This window comes from Echeneis naucrates, chromosome 10, assembly GCF_900963305.1.
Source record: "Echeneis naucrates chromosome 10, fEcheNa1.1, whole genome shotgun sequence".
NCBI lineage: Eukaryota > Metazoa > Chordata > Actinopteri > Carangiformes > Echeneidae > Echeneis > Echeneis naucrates.
In genome coordinates, this window is record NC_042520.1 from 17,166,512 (window position 1) to 17,187,941 (window position 21,430).

Below are 21,430 nucleotides of genomic sequence, written 5' to 3' on the forward strand. Positions count from 1 at the left end.
TGGTTTTTGCTCACTTGGAAACATTGCAAATATAATTCAACATAAGCTTGTTATCTTCTAAATTTCATTTTCTTGGAGCAGTGTGCACGTCACGTTTTGAAAACAATGAGTGGGGAAAGTGATTTTAAGTAAAATAAAAAAAAACAAAAAACAAAAACACCCTGCCGTGGACTGATAAATAAGCTCATCCCTAATTCAAATTTTGTCAAAGGCAGGATTTACTACTCCATTTTCCAACCAAGCACTAGGGCATCACACCTTGGTGTGGTATGCAATCAATCTCGTGAATATTGCCAGTGTTGCTTCATTTTACAGTGTGTACAAAAGCATAGGCGGCATGCACCTTTCTTCTTCAGGAAATAATTGGGGGTAGCTGTCAGTGAATATATGGTTTAAATCACAACCCCCCCCCTTATCAGCTGCTTGCCACTCCTGCACTGTGTGAGGGGACAGGGGAGCATGCAAAACAATCATTTGTTTCTTTATTTCTTTCTTTCTTTCTTTCCTCAACCTTCTGAAACCAAAATTTTACCTTCAATTCAAGTGGCCTTGTGCTTTCAGCCCCCAGTGATTGAGAAAAAGACTCTCAGGTAGAAAACAAACAAAGTTGAGCCATCCCTGGTGGTGATGTTTTCATCGAGCCAGCCATCCCATTTATCATTCCATAATCCTGCATTGCAGGGAAAACCAACACTGGCTTTTTTTATTTAAGGCATGTAATTATTTTCTTAACAATAACTCTGAACCAAGTGTGGAAAACAGTAAAATTGGACAGTATTGTATAGTTACTGGTCTTTGCACTGCCATCTACATCTGCCTTAGCTTTAAATAGATAGCTGTGTTCAATCATGTTTCAAACCAAAAAAGTTTGAAACTGATTTTGTTTTCTTTTATGATAATGTACATGATTACTGTATTATACCCTATCTGTACCAGCATTTTCAAATCACACCAAATGTTCATGTCCCTTTGGGTGTAAATAACACAAAAACCCTCTTGTTGCTTCTATTACTGAAAGTGAAGCAGAAGACAATGGTGTGGTTGTTGTGTAATGTCTTACTTAAAGGTAAAGGTTTTTTTGCCCGTAATCTCTCTTTGCAGTGGGAGATTTAAACTTTTATATTAGCTGACTGAAGTAACAGTTGAAAGCCCCTTCAGTAGCTTCCCTGAAGCTTTTGGTTATATCATATTGTCTGCAGATGGAGATTTCTCACTTCATCTTCACTTTGAGCACTTTTTATTTGAAATGATGTGAAACTTTGAGGTTCAAAGTGCATATTTGACCAAATATGGCAAAAATTTTAAACTCTCTTTTAAGGTGTACATATATATACAGTTTACTGTAGAAATAGTACTGTTGAAATAGTTTTTACATTATCTCCAAAACTGCATATTTACATATGCCGTATTTCCTTCCAATAAAGCTTATATGGTCCAATCAATGAAATATAATCAATGAAAATAAAATCTATTTTTGTTGTAAATAATGAATAAAAAGAAAAAGTAAAAGTAAACAAGGATAACACGTTTAGTCTAGAACTGCAAAAAAAAATGGCAGCAATCCCAAAAGAAAAATGATTTAGAGCTAAATGAAACAGGGAAAAATGGGCATTCATTAAAGCCTGTGCACATTTGGGTGCGCTCAGCGCGCACTGCAAAAAGTACACAAGTCAACCCGCGCAGTCTTCAGAGAGGAATCTTAAGGTTGAGATCATTTTTAGATTATTTCTAATTTCTCTACAAGTCATTTTAATAATATTATTGTTGTAGCTGTTGTTTATCAGAGGCTCGTTTCACTAGCACTTGAATCCTTAAACAGGTCAACAGCAAGTCAAGTCTTTTGATCGCATTATGGGAAATAGATTTTTGATTTTTTTATTATTTGTTTTAGTTTTTTTTTTTTTTTTTAACTGACTCTGAGAGTCAACAGCTTGTGGAGACTGGGTTTTTTGTTTTTTGTTTTTTGTTTTTTTTTGCAGTGCTGAAGTCATTCTCCATCTCAGGCATTCAGGCAACAACAGCAGCCAAGGACGAGAGAGCATCAGCAGACAGGGAGGAGGAGAGAGAGAGAGAGAGAGGACGCTGCCTCCTCTCGCCATTGCCACAGTTGCCTCTCTGCCGCCGCCGCTGCTTCTGCTGCTGAATCCATGTCGGTGTAAATGCCGCTCTGACGGCCAGGGGAAGGAGGAGAAGCTCTGGATTTAACTTCACACCCCGGACAAGCCTTTATGCTCGGATTTCGGCTCTTTTTCCCTTCGCCAATGCAAAAGGAAATATGCAGCGAAGCTTCACCATCCTCTACACCAGTTTACTGGGGATGTGCTTGGGTTCGAGCTCAAGTTTCCCAAGTAACATCAATATAGGTGAGAATGAAGAGCTCAATTTCAAGTTTGCCTCACGTCTTTGTTGAACATGTGTGTTTTCGGGCTTTTCCTCTCGGCTCCGGTGTTGTTGGTCGGTGTTAACTCCTGATTCTTTGCTGCTCAACAGGAGGATTGTTTCCAACCGAATCGCACGAATATGAGGTTTTTCGGTTCGCCCTGTCGCACCACCAGGACATCCCCAAACTGGTGCCGCAGGTGGACATGGTCAAAATGGGGAACAGCTTCTCCATGACATATGCCTGTAAGTATGATCTGTGCTGCTGTGTACCTGTTTTCTGTCTGTTGATCTACTAGTTCCAAAGCGCCTGGAAGTCACTGAGTAGGTTGCCAAAAAAATGACCTCCTCTGGCTTCTATCACAGAGCTGCTTCAAAGACAGTGTTGGTGTCCTCGTAACTGTTGCGCGGGACTTCCATTCACTGCCTTCCTCTGCATAGCTGCTGCTTGATTTTGCGCTCCAGGCAAACCACGGGGATTTAAAAACCAGCCACTGCAGTATCATCATCATCAGCAGCAGCCCAACAGTCATATAACATCGTTTTTTGTTTTTGGTTTTTTACAGCTATGTGAATCGTAAAACGCCTGCCACGTATCTCAGTGCGTCTTGCCTCCTTTAAACCAGAGGGGCACACAAAAGAAGCAGAGCGTAGATCAGGGCTCTCTCTCACAGGGCAATGGGAACAAAGGGAAAACGACTCTAAATGCAATTCTAATTAACCACGGATCACAATCCGATTATTTATTTTTGGCAGGACACAACTTTAAACCCTCCCACCCTACCCCACAAAGACAGCTTCCATTCTGGCATTAATGCATGAACAATTTGTATATTTGAACTTTTAACACTGTGGTTTCCTGACCGATCTCTGTATATATACTATACACATTTCAATATCTCGCCTATATCTAATTAGAGTGATAGGCTTTTTATTTAATAATAATTCATAACATGGTGGCAGATAAATGCAGTATTTATGGTCAGTAAGGAAGTCTGAAAAATCGTTGTTCTGGGTCCCTGGTTGGAGCAGCAGAGACAATATTCTCTTGTGGTTAATAATGTGTGATAATATGCCAACCAAACAATAACTCCATGCCTGGGCGTTACAAAGGAAATGCCAGTCTAGGTCGTCTCTTCTTTGTCAGGCGTGAACTTATCCCTCCTTCTTATTCTGGCAAGAATTTGTTGGCCTTGAGGCTCTCCAGCCGCGTTTTTCCCATTCCATCCTCAACTCCTCCGAGTTTGTCTCCGGCTCCCTCACTCAGACTACTGAGGTCGTAGACTTCCAGGAGATGCCTTCCTGTCTCTCTGGCAGATGTGTCACATTGCCTCAACAGGAGATAATTGATCACTGTCGTCATTTGTTGCATTTCCACTTTAAAACCCACCAGGAACTCAACTGGTCTTTCTTCCTCCTCTGCTTGGTCGTATGCAGTCACATATTTCCATCAAAGCTAACAGAATAAAAACAAACGAGTGGAAAAAGCAAATGTGCTTTTATATATACAGAAAATACGAGCATCATGGCATTCTGACTCAGACGCTTTATGTAATGTGATTGAAGCAGTCCCAATGAGAATCAGCTCTGAGCTTAAAATTGGACTGAGCATAAAGCATTATGTACCAGAACAATCATGCAGATTTAAAGACATTCACTGTTGGCTGCCAATGAAAGTTGAAAACTGTTTAAAAGAATAATTACTCTCTTCTGAGTTGACTATTGTGTAGATTTCCCTTCATTTTGTCTTTTATTGACATCCATGTCTGTCTATATAACCATGCTCCATGAAGTTCATCCTGTTGAGTGGGTGTATTATTCTCCAGAATTGTCTTTGAGAATATAGTAAGCACTTTGGAAATTATTTAGAAACCTGGACAGTCTCCAAACGACCCTCCACCCTTTCCCCCTTTAGCTACTGAGGCCAGGATTCAGGCAGAGCTGTATAATGAAATGTAAACACACCCAAGATGCCCTCATTAATGAGGTGGTCCTTTGCTCATGTGAATGTGATGATGTGAATATGAGGGCCAGGCAGCAGCTGAACATCTCCAGGGATGTCACTAGTGGACTACACCAGAAGCTAATGCAGCAAGGGTAGATTTGAGAAAGGGGAACAAGGAGTTGGGGGTCCCAGGGTGTACCCAGCGGAGAGACAGCAGCATATGTAGTAGGGTTTCAAAGAACAGTAAGGCATCTTGAGCTCTTTTGTCTACCATGCAGCGTGGCATACCTTCCCTTACCTGTTTTCCCCCTATTTTTGATTTGATTGAAAGCATAAACAAAACACAGGAGGACTAATTTTACACAATAAGGTTGATTTTCCTGATATGAAAGTGCTCAAAACTCCTGTTTGCTGCATCAAGGCGCTGTCATGATTGCTGGATACCTCCGTCTCAGCCTTCCAAGTGATGCCATCGTCTTCGACACCCTTTCTTCATACTGTCACTCACGTCGCTGCAGTCCACAGGTGCAACGGTGGTCTGTGGTACAGTCGTGTCAGAAAGATTCACAGCGGAGGGAGATGGCAAAAGTGAAAAATGACACATCCTCCTGCTGCGTGTCATTCTTTTTAAGAGCGAGAGAATATTTGGATGTGGAGGCTGCAGAGATTTGTGAGAGAGGAACGAGGAAGGGCTCCGGGGCTTGTTTATAATGAGTCAGATGAGAAAAGCAGTCTATTCCTGGTTTTTTGTTTAGCAAGACTCTGTGGAGGCTGCGTGCATCTGCATCTGGGTGCATATTCGGCATCTGTGTACAATAATTTGAGCAAGTGGCGGTTCATCGCTAAAAGTGGACTTGAGTGTGGGAACGTGCACTGGGGGCTCAAGAGGTCCACGAATGTGAAAAGCAGCGGGTGAATGGGCCCTTGTGCATGGGGGATGAAAGGACCTCCAGATAAGGGTGACACTCATCAGCTGGCTTCCTCCAGGAGCAAGCCCTCCCACCCCTCACACACAAACACACCCGTAGTCATGCTCACTCACGCTCGCTGGCACCTGCCTGAAGAGAGTCAGAGTAAGGCGATGTGTGGATGGGGACTAGGGCAAAGGTGAAAAGAAAAAGAAAGGTCAAGAGAAGGAAAAGAGAACTAATGGAGACATTACATAGGTTATGGTGTGGTGCTGTATTTTATATCCTGTCTGGAGTTAATTTTAGATTAGATTCCTTTCTGTCATTGTAAAAGATATAACAATATTTTGTTGCACCGGTGTAAAAACCAATCTCAACATACAGTACCTAAGAAAATACAAGCAATAACTTGGTTGTAATGGCGATGTCAACACTCTTGTCATAATGTGACACGCAGACAGGAGATGATTTGCACTTTTTCTTTTCCCTTTGATTCACCCACACAAATAAATTATGAAGAGGTACAGAACCTGTATTTTTTATATGATGGATACTTCCATTTTTTAAAAACAGGGCCCAATGGTCCGAGACCACTTGTATGTATTGTTTCATTTTGGTTCCCCACTGCATGTGCCTGTGATTTCACATGTTCTGTAGTGCTGGGCTGGACTGGCTCTTTTTATATGTTTCCAGTGGTTAAAAATAACAACCAGGGAGGCTGTGTGTACAAGGAGAATATTAGTCACTGTTCTCCACAGATATCACATTACCATAATCTGCTATTGACTTGGTTTATAATAAGGACATCACTGAATCGCTAGCTTCATGTCAAATCCCCTGCAGTTTCACGCCTATATTATCTACTCTCTCTTTTGATATCCTACGTTAGGGATGAGGTTTAGGCTAAGCTTTGGCTATTTTTGGTGAGGAAAAACCTGCAGATTATTTTGCACATAGCAACAAACTGTAACACTTCACATCAGGGAATTTTGAATCTGACGTACATTTGGCTTCACGCGCAACTCGCTTACATTTGATTTTGTGTCCGGTTCAGCCATGCTGATAATAAGCCTTTCATTAAGACTAATTAGTGTTCATGGAAAAGACGATATGTGTTGTCAGTGTTACATAGGCAGCAGTATTTCCCTGGGTCTCTGAGGGCCAGTGGAAGAGGACTGGAAGAGGATCTATAAGGCAGCCATGATCAATGAACTGAGTACCGCACAGAAGCCTTCCCAGCCAATCAATATGGCACAGATGAGAGGAGAGTGGGGGGTGGAGGTAGCTTCCCTCAGGGCAGGCACAGAGGACAGATATGAATTACTATTGGACAATAGGATGTATGTAGTTCTATGTTGTGGAGAGTGTGTATAGGTAAAGGTCAAATCCAGGGTTGGTCAAATGGTGGTGGTAAATCAAATCCTGTATTGTTAGATGCAATTTATAATATCAGTGGTGCAAATGGGGATATCCATAATGGGCAGAACAAAGCATTCTGTTTTTAACTTTACTTTGAGCTATTGGATGAATGTGTTTAGTCATCGATACGAAATCAAGTGTAACGCTGTGTACAGAGAGGTGTGATATAAACTTGTTTCACAGCAGCACAATACAATCAATGGCTCTTCAGAAAGAATAAGAACAGAAAGTTTGCCATGAATGCAACGACTTTTTTCCGGTTTTCTCGGAACTGAGAGGCTGAGTGGTATGACTTGGTGGCATGACACAAACAGGCCACTTCAGACGATCAAAACATATTTACTCTTTTCTTTTTTCCATTTTTTCTTGAACAAACTTAATTAAGGTTTAGTTTTACCCCAAAATAATGTATTTTAGATCAATGGTTTCCAAACATCTTTGGCTAGTGGACAAAAGAAGCCATGTTTACTAGTGAGCCATCATCACTGCCTCCACGAGGACCAATTTTTCTCCTTTATTTGAACTGTTTTGAAGGGAGGTAAAGCTTATATATATGTAAAATTGTTTAAAGATTACAGGAGTATTAGTGTGCTGATATATATATTTTTTTCTGTGTTGGACCTGTTTTTCCCCTCTTTGGTTTGGAACCATTGTGTAAGAGAGTGCTAATGCTGTGTTGCCATGTCCTCAGAATTCAGTGTTTTGATGAGCAAAAGCATGTTTATGTCCAAAACCATAAAAGCAACTCTCAAACAGTTATAAACCAAGAGCATGAATTAACAGTTTCCCGTGTCCATCTATTGCAACATTAACCTGCCTCATGTTTTCCCTAATCAGTCTGCTATCATAATCTCACTACTAAGAAATGTGTGCAGTCTTGTAAGACTACTTCATAAAATTCCGTGGTCACACACTTGCATACACACAACAGCTAACAAGAGACAGAGCTTGAGCAGATGCATTTAATGTATTATTCAGCACAGCACATCCAAAGCTATCACTCCGTGGAGTTATAAGCATAAATATGTAATAATAACCCGGCAGAAAAAAGAGGATTGAACTGGCTCTGTTAAGCACTGTAATGCTTAAAAGTACTCACCGCTCCACAGGAGATGCCTCGAGAAACTAAAAAAGAAATGTCTCCTGGAAACTTTTATTTATGTACTTTTTCTTTTTTTTTCCCCCCTCTACACCCCATTTGCTCCACTCTTTTGCCCCCTCAGGGGCAAACAACACCCCAGAAATGAGTGTCTCGGCTGGGGTGTTAGTGTTAAGAGGAGGAGGGAGAGGAGGGATAGAGGTTAAGCTGCAACATCGTACCCAGTGTCTGGTGTCAGTGATGCTCTGGGGTGTTTTTTTTATGTTTAGCTACTGTGTTAGTCATTGAAGTACAGCTGTGGTGAATGACTTCCACAGTGGATGCATGCTCACAGGGATTACTACTAAGCTCATTGTGTTAGTGAAAAAGGCAGATCACTGCTCCCTCCTGACTGCTTGGGACATGACAGTTATTTGTTTTGGAGGGAAAAAGGAGAATGGGGAGGAAGAAAAGAAAAGAAAATGATTGTAGTACTCTTGGGCTATAGTCTGGCAGGTGCTGGTTTGATGAATGAGACGGCTTTTTTTTGGGGGGGGGGGGGGGTCTGAAGCACCAGGGATACAGAAAGGCCCATAGCAATCAATGTAGATCAGCCAAAACTGCTCCCCCAGTAGCGGAGTGTGGAGCAGGAGGGGGAATGAAATTGTTTCTGTGTGTTGTGCATGCTTGTGTTATTTTGCAAATCAAAGTCAGCGTGAATGTGCTTTTCGTGGAGCAAGGATGAAGGAAGAGAGAAGACGCACATGGTATGGAAGGAAAACATAAGTCATTTAATGATCTTTCCCTCTGATATGGTCTTTTTTCTAAGAGCCGCTCACCACAAACAAGCAACCTGAACCTCCATCCAGTGCTTTGATGTTTGAGAGATCAGCTGCAAAGACAAGAAACCTGTCTTCATCAACACATTCAACACTGACAGCTGTGTCCATTTTGCTCTTGTCAGTTTCTTTGTAAGCCTGCTCTGAATCCTTCTCTGTATTCATACAAGCACAGCAAGCATTTAAAAGAAATCCGTCGTCTCTGGAGGTAATGGCAGCTGGGACATGGCGGCCTGAGCTGAGACATGTGGGGCTAGCAATTAGAAAACAATGTGTTTGGTGATGAGGACCAGGACTTGTGCTGCGGGCTGGCGGGACCAGTTCTGGATGATGGCAGCTGTCATGTTTTTCCAATAAAAGACAAGACTGGTGTCCCTCTTTTGTCGCACAGCACATCTCAGGAGCTTATGTGTTCTGTAATGAGGAACAAATTCCATAAGCATATTAAACAGTGTGACAGAGTGCAACTGCTCTTACAGTGACAGCACAAGACTGCTGTTGTCATCCACAGAGCCGTGCACACGCTCACAGCGCTAATCGTCTGACACCGAGCCCACAACAGTTGCCTAAAATTTTTGAAGCAAACAAAATGAAGAAATCACAGCAAAAAACAAAAATATATTTTTCAAATGTGTAGCTCTCATGCTCCCCTTACACTCAAACCTGATATAGAGCCTCAATTCTCTTTTTTTCATTTTTCTTTTTCTTTTTTTTGGTTACATATTTGCAGCCATTTGTTACCAAATGAAACCTGGCTATAATCTATAATGGGATAGTACTGTTATAAAGATGTTTATAATGAAAGGATAAGTTGTTGCTAGTTCCAGCTTTTCTCATTTCCCTATTTTAGATAAGGAACTGCGTATCTGACTAATAGTTTAACAAAAGATTCTCTCTCCGTCTGGGGAATATCATTTCCTTTCGAATCAAATTATGAAAAAACTGTTGAATGGCAATAGAGGTTATTGGCTTATTTAGTCAGTAAAATATGAATATCACATTTATGTCTGCGCTCATGAATTTGCTCAGGTTCAGTAGTAACACTTTATTTCCCAGAGGCTCGGCTGGAATCGGTTGAAGACAATTGTTAATTTTAACAGCGGGTCCAAACGAATTAGCATGCAGGATGTGTGTTTGTCTGTTCTTGCCGCCTATCCACCTCCATCACTTTCTCTGTCAGAGAAATGAAAGTGTGAGGGGGACCGTCCCTCTGCACCTGTTGACACTGATACGCAGATGGGGAGATAATTGCGAAGGGATGATTGTTAAGAAGATAATTGGAGCTTCCATACCCCCTGACAGGAGTTGTACTGGGCTGGGTTTCTGACCTGCTGCCCAGGTAAGTATTTATTCAGCGGGTGGCTGAGCACCACAGCTAAGCAGATTTGAAACATGGCGAAAGCAGCGAGGAAGAGAGACAATGGCCTGGTGTGAGGGTTGGAGAGGGAGACACGAGGAGAGAGAGATGTTTGGAGCCGAGGGGGATTGCTCTCACACCCTCGATTACCCATTTAATGAGGTGATGCGGTGCCATTGTTTTATTACTTAGAGGAAATAGGAGAAATCTAGATTCCGCCGTGTGGTCTCTTTCCCACTGCTGGGCTGGCATCTGCTCTCTTTGTTTGCAGCGGTCCTTCTATCATCCCCTCTCACAGACACCAATGATTCAGTTTTTTCCTCTTCTTCAGCGAGCAGTTTTGCTTCCCATCTGCCCTCCTAAATTTTGAAGAATGCTGACTTTTTGGCTCTTCCTCATTAACCTTCCCTTGTCTCAGTTTCTGCTGATGTGAATCCTCGTGGATATCCAACGCTTCCTGACATTAATAAAATTGACTGTGTTTGGCTGGTCATGTACATTGATCACTGACATTCCAGCACTGGAAGTTTAAGAATTTATCATCCAATCCGCCTACTTTTTTAGTTTTTTTTTTTTTTTTCTTTCTTTTTACTCTTATTACTCGTTTCTTTTGCTTTTCCTCCCGTTGTCTTTCATTTTTACCACAGACGGTTAGCAGCAGTCACTTAAACTCGGTTTTATTCATCAAGTGCAGACAGTGAATCTTCCTTGAGCCTGGTGTTTATACCAGGAAACTGAAACCACACCTCTTCACCCTTGTTTTTTTTTTTGTTTTTTTTTTTACAGCATATGCATGCAATAAAACTTTCTGCAGCACACAGACTTTTTGAAATTATTTTCTCCAGAGCAGTTTCTCAGTTGTTTGTGGGAGATCCCAGGTACAACTGCTCCCACAGAAAGAACCTCCCACTGTGTTATGTCTGGGGACGTTCCTGCACATCCAGGTTGGTGCTGTGTTTTGGTCCCCTGGGCCCCTGTCCTCCTCACAGAAGGAGATTGATTGCACTGTGTGAGTCATGCTGCGTTGGAGGGCACATGTAGTAGGCCTCCTCCACCCATCACCTGAGGGATTCTTCACAAGCACAAGCTGTGCACGAGACTCACTCTTGTGAAAAACAGTAAGACTTTTTTTTTTTTTTTTATTGAGAGGTATTTTGAAGGAGGGTGGATGGAAGGGGGGCAGTTTTATAGCTGCATCAAGGCCATATAGCCTTATGAGGTCCTGAATGAATGCATCCATGAATTTGTGTCTGTGTGTGTGTGAGTGTGTGTATAAACTTCTTATGCCGGTCTTCTCATTAACATCGTTGATTAGCTCTTTGGAAGACGGATGGGTCCAGGGGGACCACAACATGCTCTCTGTTTTTATTACACACATCATCTGACAGTTATTAGCCATGGGTGGCTGAGTGGAGGATTTGTGTGCATCATCCAGTGTGTGTGTGTGTCAGATGTGTTTATCCCCTCTCAAAGTGCCCTGTGGTTGATTGAGTGACCCTTCACCCTTGTGGAGTGGGTGTATATTACTGCCTGATGTGACAGCAACCTCCCTGCTCCTGTCATACCTATTACCATTCAAAAGGATTCCTTCAATACTAAATGTGGAAGCTGCGGGGACAGTAGCATTGTGAGTCTCATATATAACATCCAGAATTAATCACTTCATACCTGCACTAGATTTTTCTTGAATGAAAGGGTGTGAGAGGCATGAGAGATGGGAACTGTGGGCAAAGATTCCTGGCAAAGACCCGCTCCAGCATCATTCTGGTTCGTAGTCAGCAGCCGAACCTCAGGAACACACCTACAGTAGTTCATATAAGGTAAGGTCAACTTTATTATCCCCGAGGGGCAATTCGTCAGCAATGCTAACAGATAAATCCAACACACACACAAATACACACAGTCAGGAAGGACATGTCACATTATACTGTTGACGAGTCCAATGGTGGCAGGGACAAATGAGTTCTTCAGTCTATCTGCACCTCAGCAGAGCATATCTGCGGCCAGATGGCATAAGATTGTATTCTGTCCAGAGAGTGCAGTCGGCGAGGATGGCCTGAGCCTTCATTTGTGGCTCTGGCTCTATATAAAAGTGCAAGTTCATCCAAGTTGATGCCAGCGATTTAACTGCACATTCTCACAATATAGCTTAGGGCTTGGGGCTTCAGTTCCTGTGCTAAAATACTGAGGAAAAAAGATGATAAAACATTTTGGATCACAGTGCACCTTTGTAGAATATGACAAAACAAGAAAATTGTGTGTTCATTTCTGCAACACCACATTATGAAGTAGATGACTGCAATGAATAACAATGAAAGAAAAGCAAAAACTGAGCTGGAAAAAAAAATTATGAGGTGAATGAAATAAGTAGATATCTGCAGCAATTTTGATCATTGACTTATTTTTTTAAAATCAGGCTTCATGCAAAAGGAACAGCTCTGGAAAAAGTAGTACTCAATCTCAGCAATGCTTTGAGGTGAATACTAACATCTACAATTCTAACATGCTAGTGTTAAACTGGTGTAATGATAAAGATGCTCCCCATCTTCCTTGAGCAGGTTAGCATGCCAGTATTTAGTAATTAGCAGTAAAAACAAAGTAGAGGAGGGGCTTATTGGAATTTCATTAACAGTGTGGATGTATGACCAAATCCAATTAAAATGCTAAACCTGCTCTGGAAATATGAAAATGTTCTGTTGTCTTTCTGGTGGGGAAGAAAATGTTGTTGCCTTGGGCTGCAGGAGATTGTGAAAGGTATTTTTACTAACTTCTGACATTTCAATGACTGGATGATTAATAGATTGATTAAAAAAAAATTGGCTTGTTTTGCAACTGAGAGGTAAAATAGATTTCTCTTCCTCAGACATCAGTCTAAAAGCTGTGGTCCTGTGGTGCAAAGGTGACTGAAGGTGAATGAAGATAGTGTGGTACTATGGGAATTTATGCTGAGGTGGAAGAGGGCTAAACTGGATTTAGCTGCTCACTCTTCCATTGCAGTCTTTCTTTTCCAATGCCCGAAGGAAAACAACACGATTTCTCCTGAGTTTGGCAAGAAAAAAAATGAGCAATAGAGAATTGTATGAAGTTGATCAGTGGGTACAAAGAGTAACTTAAAATCTAGCACCATACTTTGTGGACTCACTAACCAGTCAATGGCAGTTGAGCTCTATTTAAGAAGACCTTTATGGATGGCTGAACAAGAACCCTCCAATCAGTTTGCTCCTTCCAGCTGAACCCAGCTCCCTCCTGCTCTGAAATTCCCTTTCTACTGCTGACCTTAACGTCATTCAGAATAATAACATGCAAGTCCCAGGGGAGAAAAATAGTAGAAATCCTCTGTACCGTCTGTGTGTGCTTGCGTGTGCGCGTTCATGCGTGCATTTGTGTTTGTGGAGGTACATATTGAATAAAATATACTTGTTAGTATTCAAGGTTTGCTTGTGGTCACAGTAAACAAATTAGTCTTACTTGAAAACCTAGATGTGTGAAAAATCTGCTTCTGGACCAGTTGAATTCAAAACTATCCTTTTTGTTTGTTTGTTTGTTTGTTTGGGTTTTATTTTTGTTTTTTTGTTTTTTGACATATCTGGCAGTGCAGAGGTATCCATAAAGGAATCACACCTACGTATGAAGGAGCTGCTCTGTAACACTTCAATCCCAAAGACAGGTTAGTGCCGCTAGAATGGGGCAGCTCCGAGATAGGCGCTGAGCACAAGGGCACCTTGACTCATGTCACTCATGCATTCATTTTCCGATAATACTAATCATACTAATGTTGACCATTCAGATAGCCTCACTTCGATAGCCAGAAGGAAATAAACAGTCTCCGCTCATTGAGTTTTGTTTCTTTTAAAACAGTGCATCCAATTTTAGGGCTTTATTATGTAGAAATCAAGTGACACTTTTTAGGAGCCAGTGAACATCATGAAATTCTGTCCCCCTCTTTAAGCATTCATTAGTATTATGGAAGACGCAGCGTTCCCAACGACCAACTCACAGCCCTCCCACCATCCACAACTTCAGATGCAGGAGCCACTGTCACAGGCACACCCTCTTTGCGCGGCTGGCACAGACTGTCTGTCATTTGATATTTGGCTCATGCTAAGCAGAGGAACAGCTGCAGGGCACAGGAAACAGAACAGGGAAGACAGTGGCTGTGTGAGTTGTTTCTGACAGCTCCTCCTGTTGTACTAGTATCAGTTCCTTTAGGAATTGAGTAGGTTTTTTTTTTTTTTTTTTTTTTTTTTTTTCTCTGCCACCCAAAGCTCTTTGGCCACATCAAATTCTAATCAGCTCATGGTTCGTTCATAGGAACAGTTGAATATTTCAGGGTTTTGAAATCTGTGCATGTGCTGAAGGATTCTGCTGACTGAATCGTTATGGTCTGTTCTAAGTGTAAATAAAAAAATATTCTTCATTAGAATTGTGTTCTAATGTTCCAATATTTCAGATACTAACTCCTTGAGGGGAAACCTAATTATGACAAAACGCCCAAATTCTCACAATTCCCACTCCATCCTTCAAAAGGCCTTTAGCAGCTTTGAGCTACTCTAATCCCTGCCAAAGCAACAGACCGTTGCCTTGGCAACCTCAGTCCTGCCACCATGGCAGCTGTAACTGTGGCGAGGACACACAAAGTGCCAGAGTGGACAGGTGTTGCTGGGGTCCTCTCGATCACTTTAGGTGTTTCGGCCCGGCCTCCTGTGTCGCTACACATGTGGAGCTGAGGTAACAAGCTGCTCACACGCAAACACACTCAGTATGTTGCTCCTCAATTCCGCTATCTTAACTGAGGCTGCTGGGCTACACTGATGTTCTCTGCCGTGCTCACGCTGAATTAGACAAGCACATGGATCTCTTGCCAGCTCACACGGCTGCTCCCCCCCCGTTTTCAGACAGTCATGCTGTATCTATGAGAAATGGCTCATATTCAGTGAAATGTGGTAACCTGCTGTAGGGCAGAGTAATGGGACACTGCACAAAAAGTCAAACAAGCTCTCATTACCTTTTATCCCAGCAGAACATGGGTGCCACTGCTGAAATTGGTCCTAGAAAATGGGAAGGGGAAAATATAATGTGCGCTGGAAAGCAATAGCTGACAGAGTGTCCATTTACTAGCGAGAGCGTGTGCAGAGCATGAGGAAAGATAGTTCTCTTACTGAGTCAGTGTGGTGAGGCGCAAAATGACTATATCAGGGCTTGTTTTAAGTAGGGTGAGTCACCAGGCTTTTGGAGCACTAAAGGCTGCATATGTGTGTGTTTGTGTTTGTGTATGCACAGGCATTTTGTGTGTGTGTGGTACCACTCTCCCTTTCTCACCCTTCCTCCATCTCCGTCACACATACGCAAAGGCCCACACACACGTGCCTGCCCAGAGGGTGCAGGTCTGTGACAGGTTAGGCGGTTTGGGTATGGGCCATCCTCTCTCTGTCTTTCCCTAAGCTCCAAGCAGCGAGCTGGCTCTCACACGAGGGACAGGCAGCGACTTCAATCTGTTTGGTAAATACTGGGATAACTAAGGCCCACCCATCACCAGAGCGGAAAATAGCCTAGGCCAGACCTGCGGGCACAAAGATAGCATGCTATGCTGGAGGCATGGAGAGGATGTATCTTCCAGAGAGAAAAATTGTAAATGAGCTATTTTAGGATTTGAGAGGGTGTGAAGGAAGTCACAGTGACAGACAGACAATAAGAGAAAGAAAAATGGACAGAATGAGGGAGAAAAGCAAATAGGAGATGGGAGCCGCCTCCTGCTGCCAGTAAAATGTCAATGGAACTCCAGGGATACATTGATTAACCTCTCTACTCCTAATCTGCTTTCACCTCCTCCACCTCTCACGAAAGGCAAACACACAAGCTGGTGGGACACAGATGGACATGCAAGCCAGCTTTGCATAAAAACGTGCAACAGAGTAGTAGAGTGCACAAGAATATTAATTCAGTTTTCATCAAAAAATTGAAAAAAAGGAGTAATAATAATAATAAACTTCTCCAGTGTCTATCTATCTATTAATCGAGTGTAATTAAGTTTTGCTCTGTGTAATTCAAGACAGGGCTACAATGATTGTTTTTCCACTGAATTAATGAATTGTTTCATCTCGAAAATATCAAGGAAAATGAATATTATAATTTGCAGAGTCAAAGGTGACGTCTTTTTCACTTGACCTGACCAAATAACAGATTATTTGACTCATTTACTTGCTAACTGAATGCGTCCTATGAGAAGAAATCCATCGTAATGATTTAAGATGCGGCCATCGCTCGGCATACAATGCATACACAGTCACATAAAAGACATTACAGATAATCAGACTGAATTTTTATTGCATATTTTGCAGAGGCAATTGATGTACGTTGTAGATGAATGACGCATAAAATTCCAATGAAAATCTTACAGTTCACATTGCAATTTATGGATTCTTGCCAACAAAAACATTGATGTTAAAGAGACGAACAAGTACACACTAGACTGAAAGAGGTTGGAATCATTTCCATTGGCTGAATATAATTACCCAGACTTTCGCCTCTAGTTTTAACATCTCAATGCAAGTATTCCATAATCCTCTAATGAGGAAAGCCTGGAGACTAATATTCCTCTTGTCTCTTCCCTGTCTTTCTCATCTCTCGCTCACAGTTTGCTCCCAGTTCTCCAAAGGTGTGTATGCCATCATCGGTCTGTATGACAGGAAAACAGTCAACATGCTCATGTCCTTCTGCGGAGCGCTGCACGTCTGCTTCGTCACACCGTCCTTCCCCATTGAGACGGCCAACCAGTTTGTCATCCAGCTGAGACCTGAGCTGCAGGACGCTCTGGTGGGAGTGATCGACCACTACAGATGGACCAAGTTTGTCTACATGTACAGTTCTGATTCAGGTAGGAAAGAGAATTTGTTTGTTTTGATACCTTCTATACTGCATATTAGTCATCGTGTTGGAAGGGGACATTTTTTTATACTTTAAATAATATAAGTATAATTTCTAAATGAATATATAAGGCAGATGCGCAATTGTGCTACATGCACATGAAGACAGTCAGACACAGCAGCAGTTGTTCAACTACCATCATCTTTAGTCCTCTTTATATTGGCATGGCGACATCAATGGGGTCAATTGTAGCCATTGTCCAGAAATAATGAGCCATTGGAACATTTATTTTAGATGGCTGTCGCTGTACCGACAGCAAACACAGAAAAGAGACATTGACCTGCACTGACTAGCAGATAAATCTCACAAAGGAACAAAAGATAAAGCTTTTTATTGAGCAGTCAACCACAATATTCCATGTCACCGCAGTCTCTTGTACACTAGAACATCAAAAAAATAAAGTGCTGTAGCAATCATTTTAAACATCTCAATAATGCTCTTGCAGAGATAGACAGAAATAAACACCACACCTGCCAGCCTCCTGCTTCCTCCTCTCAAGCCAATCGTCTGTACCTTTCCCATAATGCCATGCCATCTGTCCCAGGTGTTGCGGGTTTTGGAGCATGACCATCATGAGTGTAGTGGTCTGTGTGCGTGTATAGCCCGAGGCATACTACCCATCTGTATGTGCTCTTTGCAGAAGCAAATTTGCATGTGGCACATGAAGGCTTAGTGCAACTTTTATCTGCTGATGTCTTTGACTTGTGTGGGAGAAATAAACAGGCTTAAGTCAGCTCTATAAGACAGATGTCACCATGTCACTCTGAGCGCACTGTCAAGTGTTGACAGAGGAGATTTCACAGTGGTCTTTAGTTTTAGCGATGTCTGACGGCTGTAGCACCACACATGTCCCACAGATTCCTTTTTATCTTCTGTGATCCATTCATTAGCCTCTGACAAACTGTTGAGTTATGTATGTATATGTGTGTGTGTGTGTGTGTGTGTGTGTTTGTGTGTGCAGGGTCAGCCCTGTGTGATTGCATGGTGTGATTGAGCAAATGGAATCCATATCAGTAGTCCTCTGTTGCCTGGATACTATGCTGCAGTCACCCTTCCTACAGGGTTATTTTAGCCTTTAAGAAAAATCATATTTAGTTGTAAGGCATTGATGTGGTGTGTGTGCGTGTGTGTGGGTGTTTCTTTCAGTGTCTTCCAATGTCCATGAGAAATATCACCACCTAGTGCTCTAGTTTCCACTCAAATATATTTCCATTATATTACATATATACACAGGCAGCACGGCATCATAGTGGTTAGCGCTGTGGCCCACAATAGGAAGGTCATGGTTTGGTTGTGTGGGTTTCCTCCGGCTACTCCTGTTTCCTCCCACCGTCCAAAGACATCATGTTTGGGTTAGCTGGTGACTCTAAATTGTCTGTGGGTCTGAGTGTGAGTGGTTGTTGGTCTCTGTGTGTTGGCCCTGCGATGGACTGGCGACTGGTCCAGGGTGTACCTCACACTGTGAGCTGGGATTGGCTCACACTTTCACACACTTTCCTGTTAATTTGAATGAGTAGTGTATTTTTTTTTTTTTTTTCAGTTTCTTAGTGCATTGTGGGAAGTGGTGAAGGACATACACTGTGCATTAGTGTCAAATTGTTGCCCTTTTTCTATTAACATCTGTCTTGATACCTTACTGTTTCAAATCAGCTAATAAAGGTGCCTCTCATTTTTATTTTCAAAAACCAAGAACGGAGAAACAAATTTGATAGCCCATTAAACCATCTCATGTACAATATTCAGGAAATGGTTTTCCAAAGTGTTATTTTCTCTTTTCTCAATTGCCTCTGTGTAATGCCTCTGGCCAAAAGGGTGCTTATGACAGCCAGATTCTATTATGATATTATTCTCTTCCAGGAAGCCTTCTGAGTACCAATTTTTTATTTATTTATTTATTTATTTATTTTACCTTGGCTATTTCTACAAGCGTCCCTGTCAGGCTGGCTATGATTTATAGGGGAGCATTGGGGCACAGAGCCACATTTAAAGACGCAAGAAGATATTCAATGCAAACACAATGAGCCCAAAAAAAAAAAAAAAAAGAGGGAAGCGAGCAGGGAAGGAACGAGGACAAGAGGAAATTATGGAAATAGTTCAGACACACTGATAACACTGAAGAAAAGATGACTCCGGGTCTCTTTGTAATGCTTTACAGAACAGAAAATTGTCAACACAAAGTGTTAATGAGATTCAAGCACCACTTTTAGCACATCTTGGCTGGTCGCACAGCTGTATGCTCGAGTGGCGGGCCATAATGCACATAATGCAGAGCCAGACTGATAAAACAAATAAAAACATAAAGCAGAGAGGAGAGATGAAAGATGCTTTAATAGGGAGGAACAAAGAAAGTGAAAGGCAGAAAAAAAGAGAACTGCTTGAAAGCAGGCTGTGGCTTTGCCTGGTGCTGTCCATGGTGCTGAAACCCTCCACTACTCAGTTGTTCCTTCTCCTCAGGACCAACAGACTTTATTCACTGCCATGATTAACTGCCTGCTGTGTTCCTCTGCCTGTTATCAGTTTCAGCGCCACTATTAAACCTGTCAATACTGAGGAATATGGTTATTCACTTATGAGGAACAGCCAATTGAAAGTGACATCCCTTAAGGTTGTCATCCCTCTTACGTACCTTCCCAGTATCGTATTACTTCCATTCAACGTACCTGTATTGCTATGGTTGCCTAATTTATTTACATGTACTATATTGTGGTCATGTGTGCAGGTGAAACCCCATCCATCTTTTTCTTTTCTTAATAGCTTGATGTCAAATAGGCGGCATGTATTGCCTGGAGAGCAGCTGGTGTGCATTCTAATAAGGTCGTCTTTTAGAGGCTGTGTCTGCGTTTCTCATTCTTCTTTTGGAAATCTCTGTGTCGTTGTTGTTGTACTGAATAAGCCACTTTTACATTTGTTCAATGTGCATAAAATGCCCATATGAACAAACAAGCATGGAGGATATGCAAAACAAGTACAGGCCCACGGTGACTTTAGGAGTGGTTGCCAGCTAAGCGTGAAGGGGGGGGGGGACAAATACAGCTACAGCATGTATTAGTTTACACTTCTAAATTTCGTAATTGCTATAATTCATTTGGGTAATGGCTGCCAGTCTGCTGCCGGTGAAATTACTTTATTTACCCTCTGGAACTACAGTTGCTGCCAGCTTGAGAGGAATCTGACTGGTCTACTGCCAGCAGCCAAGAAGTACAACAGTGAGTCAGATTGTAAATCAGAGCTCAAGATCAATGTGCTCTCTAATTGCCTTTTATTTCCTGTCTTAGTATGTACCCCTAACTCACAGGCTGGTCTACCCTTTCTCTGAAGAGTCCCGGCTACGTATCGGTGACAGTGTAATTGAGTAGCGTCTCCTGTAATTGGTGCTTGGATGGCATAGATCTGGCTATGAGCTTGTCGTCTGCGATGATGCACGGTTTGATTATTCGTTAGCGTGAAAGTGGTGATTATTTAGCCATGGCTCTGTATGTGCTGGAACAGCACACCTGTACATGTCAGTGTGCATAATGGAGTATCCCACTCGTTCCACTTCAGCACTGAAGCTACAGGGGAGTTTTTGATGGATATGCCGATCATGGGTAGTTTGGTTTTCCACACATTTGACTCTTTTGTTCTCCTCTTGGATCAATTTATCTTTCAGCTTATAATACAAACTACAAACATTATAAGATTACTCTTGGTATAATTCATGTGTTGCCCAATATATATAGAATCACATCTAGTAAATGAACACTAGTCATTCATCGATTCATTCATCTTTGCAGAACGTCTGGTGTTAATGTCTGAACATTTTGTTTTCCAGTGGAACTAGTTCAGTTTCTGTACATTTCCCATTGAGGTTCACCTCCTTCCGCTTTTCTCACCAGGCCTGTCAGTGCTGCAGAAGGTTCTGGACACAGCAGCAGAAAAGAACTGGCTGGTGACCTCGGTTAATGTGGAGACCATGACAGAGGCCTCTTTCTTGAAAGTGTTCCAGGACTTGGACAAGAAGAAAGAGGGGCAGATTATCATCGACTGTGAGACTGAGAGACTCACAGGCATCCTAAAAAAGGTAGAATGCTTCTACAAAAAATGCTATTTTTGTACGTGTTTGGAAATAAACATATATGCACACACACACACACATAGACAATGCCAAGTTTATAGTAAGTCTGGTTAATATATATATATATATATATATATATATATATATATATAATCAATCTTATTATAAACTTAACCATTACCCTCTATATTAAATTTAAAATTCTTCTTCAGAAAAGTATATTGAACACATTTTCAAAACATATTTAAGATCAAGGCATGTTTTAATCACATGAACAAAGGAGAGAGGCCAGCGTTGGTTGGCAGTCTGCTAAGCTGTTTGGTCTCTGGGACATCAAGGACAGGAGCAATAAATAACACAGCACTGGCATTTGGAGCCAACAGTTCTTGTGTGATAGCATCATCACTTACTCACCTCAGTCCTATTCAAAGAAAAAGGATCCTGGCATCCTCCCCCGAGCAGGGATTGTCCAATCAGAGCTTAGCAACCGTAACTAGGCATGAGACATCTGTGGATGTTGGGATTTC

General features: G+C 41.9%; 1 protein-coding gene across 8 annotated transcripts in view; it reads left to right on the plus strand.

Moving 5' to 3' along the window:
- The first annotated feature begins 2,247 nt into the window (after window positions 1-2,247).
- gria1a (glutamate receptor, ionotropic, AMPA 1a) overlaps window positions 2,248-21,430 on the plus strand; it is a 59,920-nt gene continuing 40,737 nt past the window's right edge. For 7 of the 8 annotated variants that reach the window (XM_029513031.1, XM_029513034.1, XM_029513032.1 and 4 more), the window contains exons 1-2: window positions 16,610-16,799; window positions 20,725-20,909. In XM_029513031.1, coding sequence (XP_029368891.1) covers window positions 16,625-16,799; window positions 20,725-20,909 — 360 coding nt within the window. In that variant the 5' untranslated portion in view covers window positions 16,610-16,624. Of the gene's footprint in view, window positions 2,364-2,490; window positions 2,626-16,609; window positions 16,800-20,724; window positions 20,910-21,430 lie in introns of those variants that run through there. The other variant, XM_029513039.1, reaches the window with a different exon arrangement.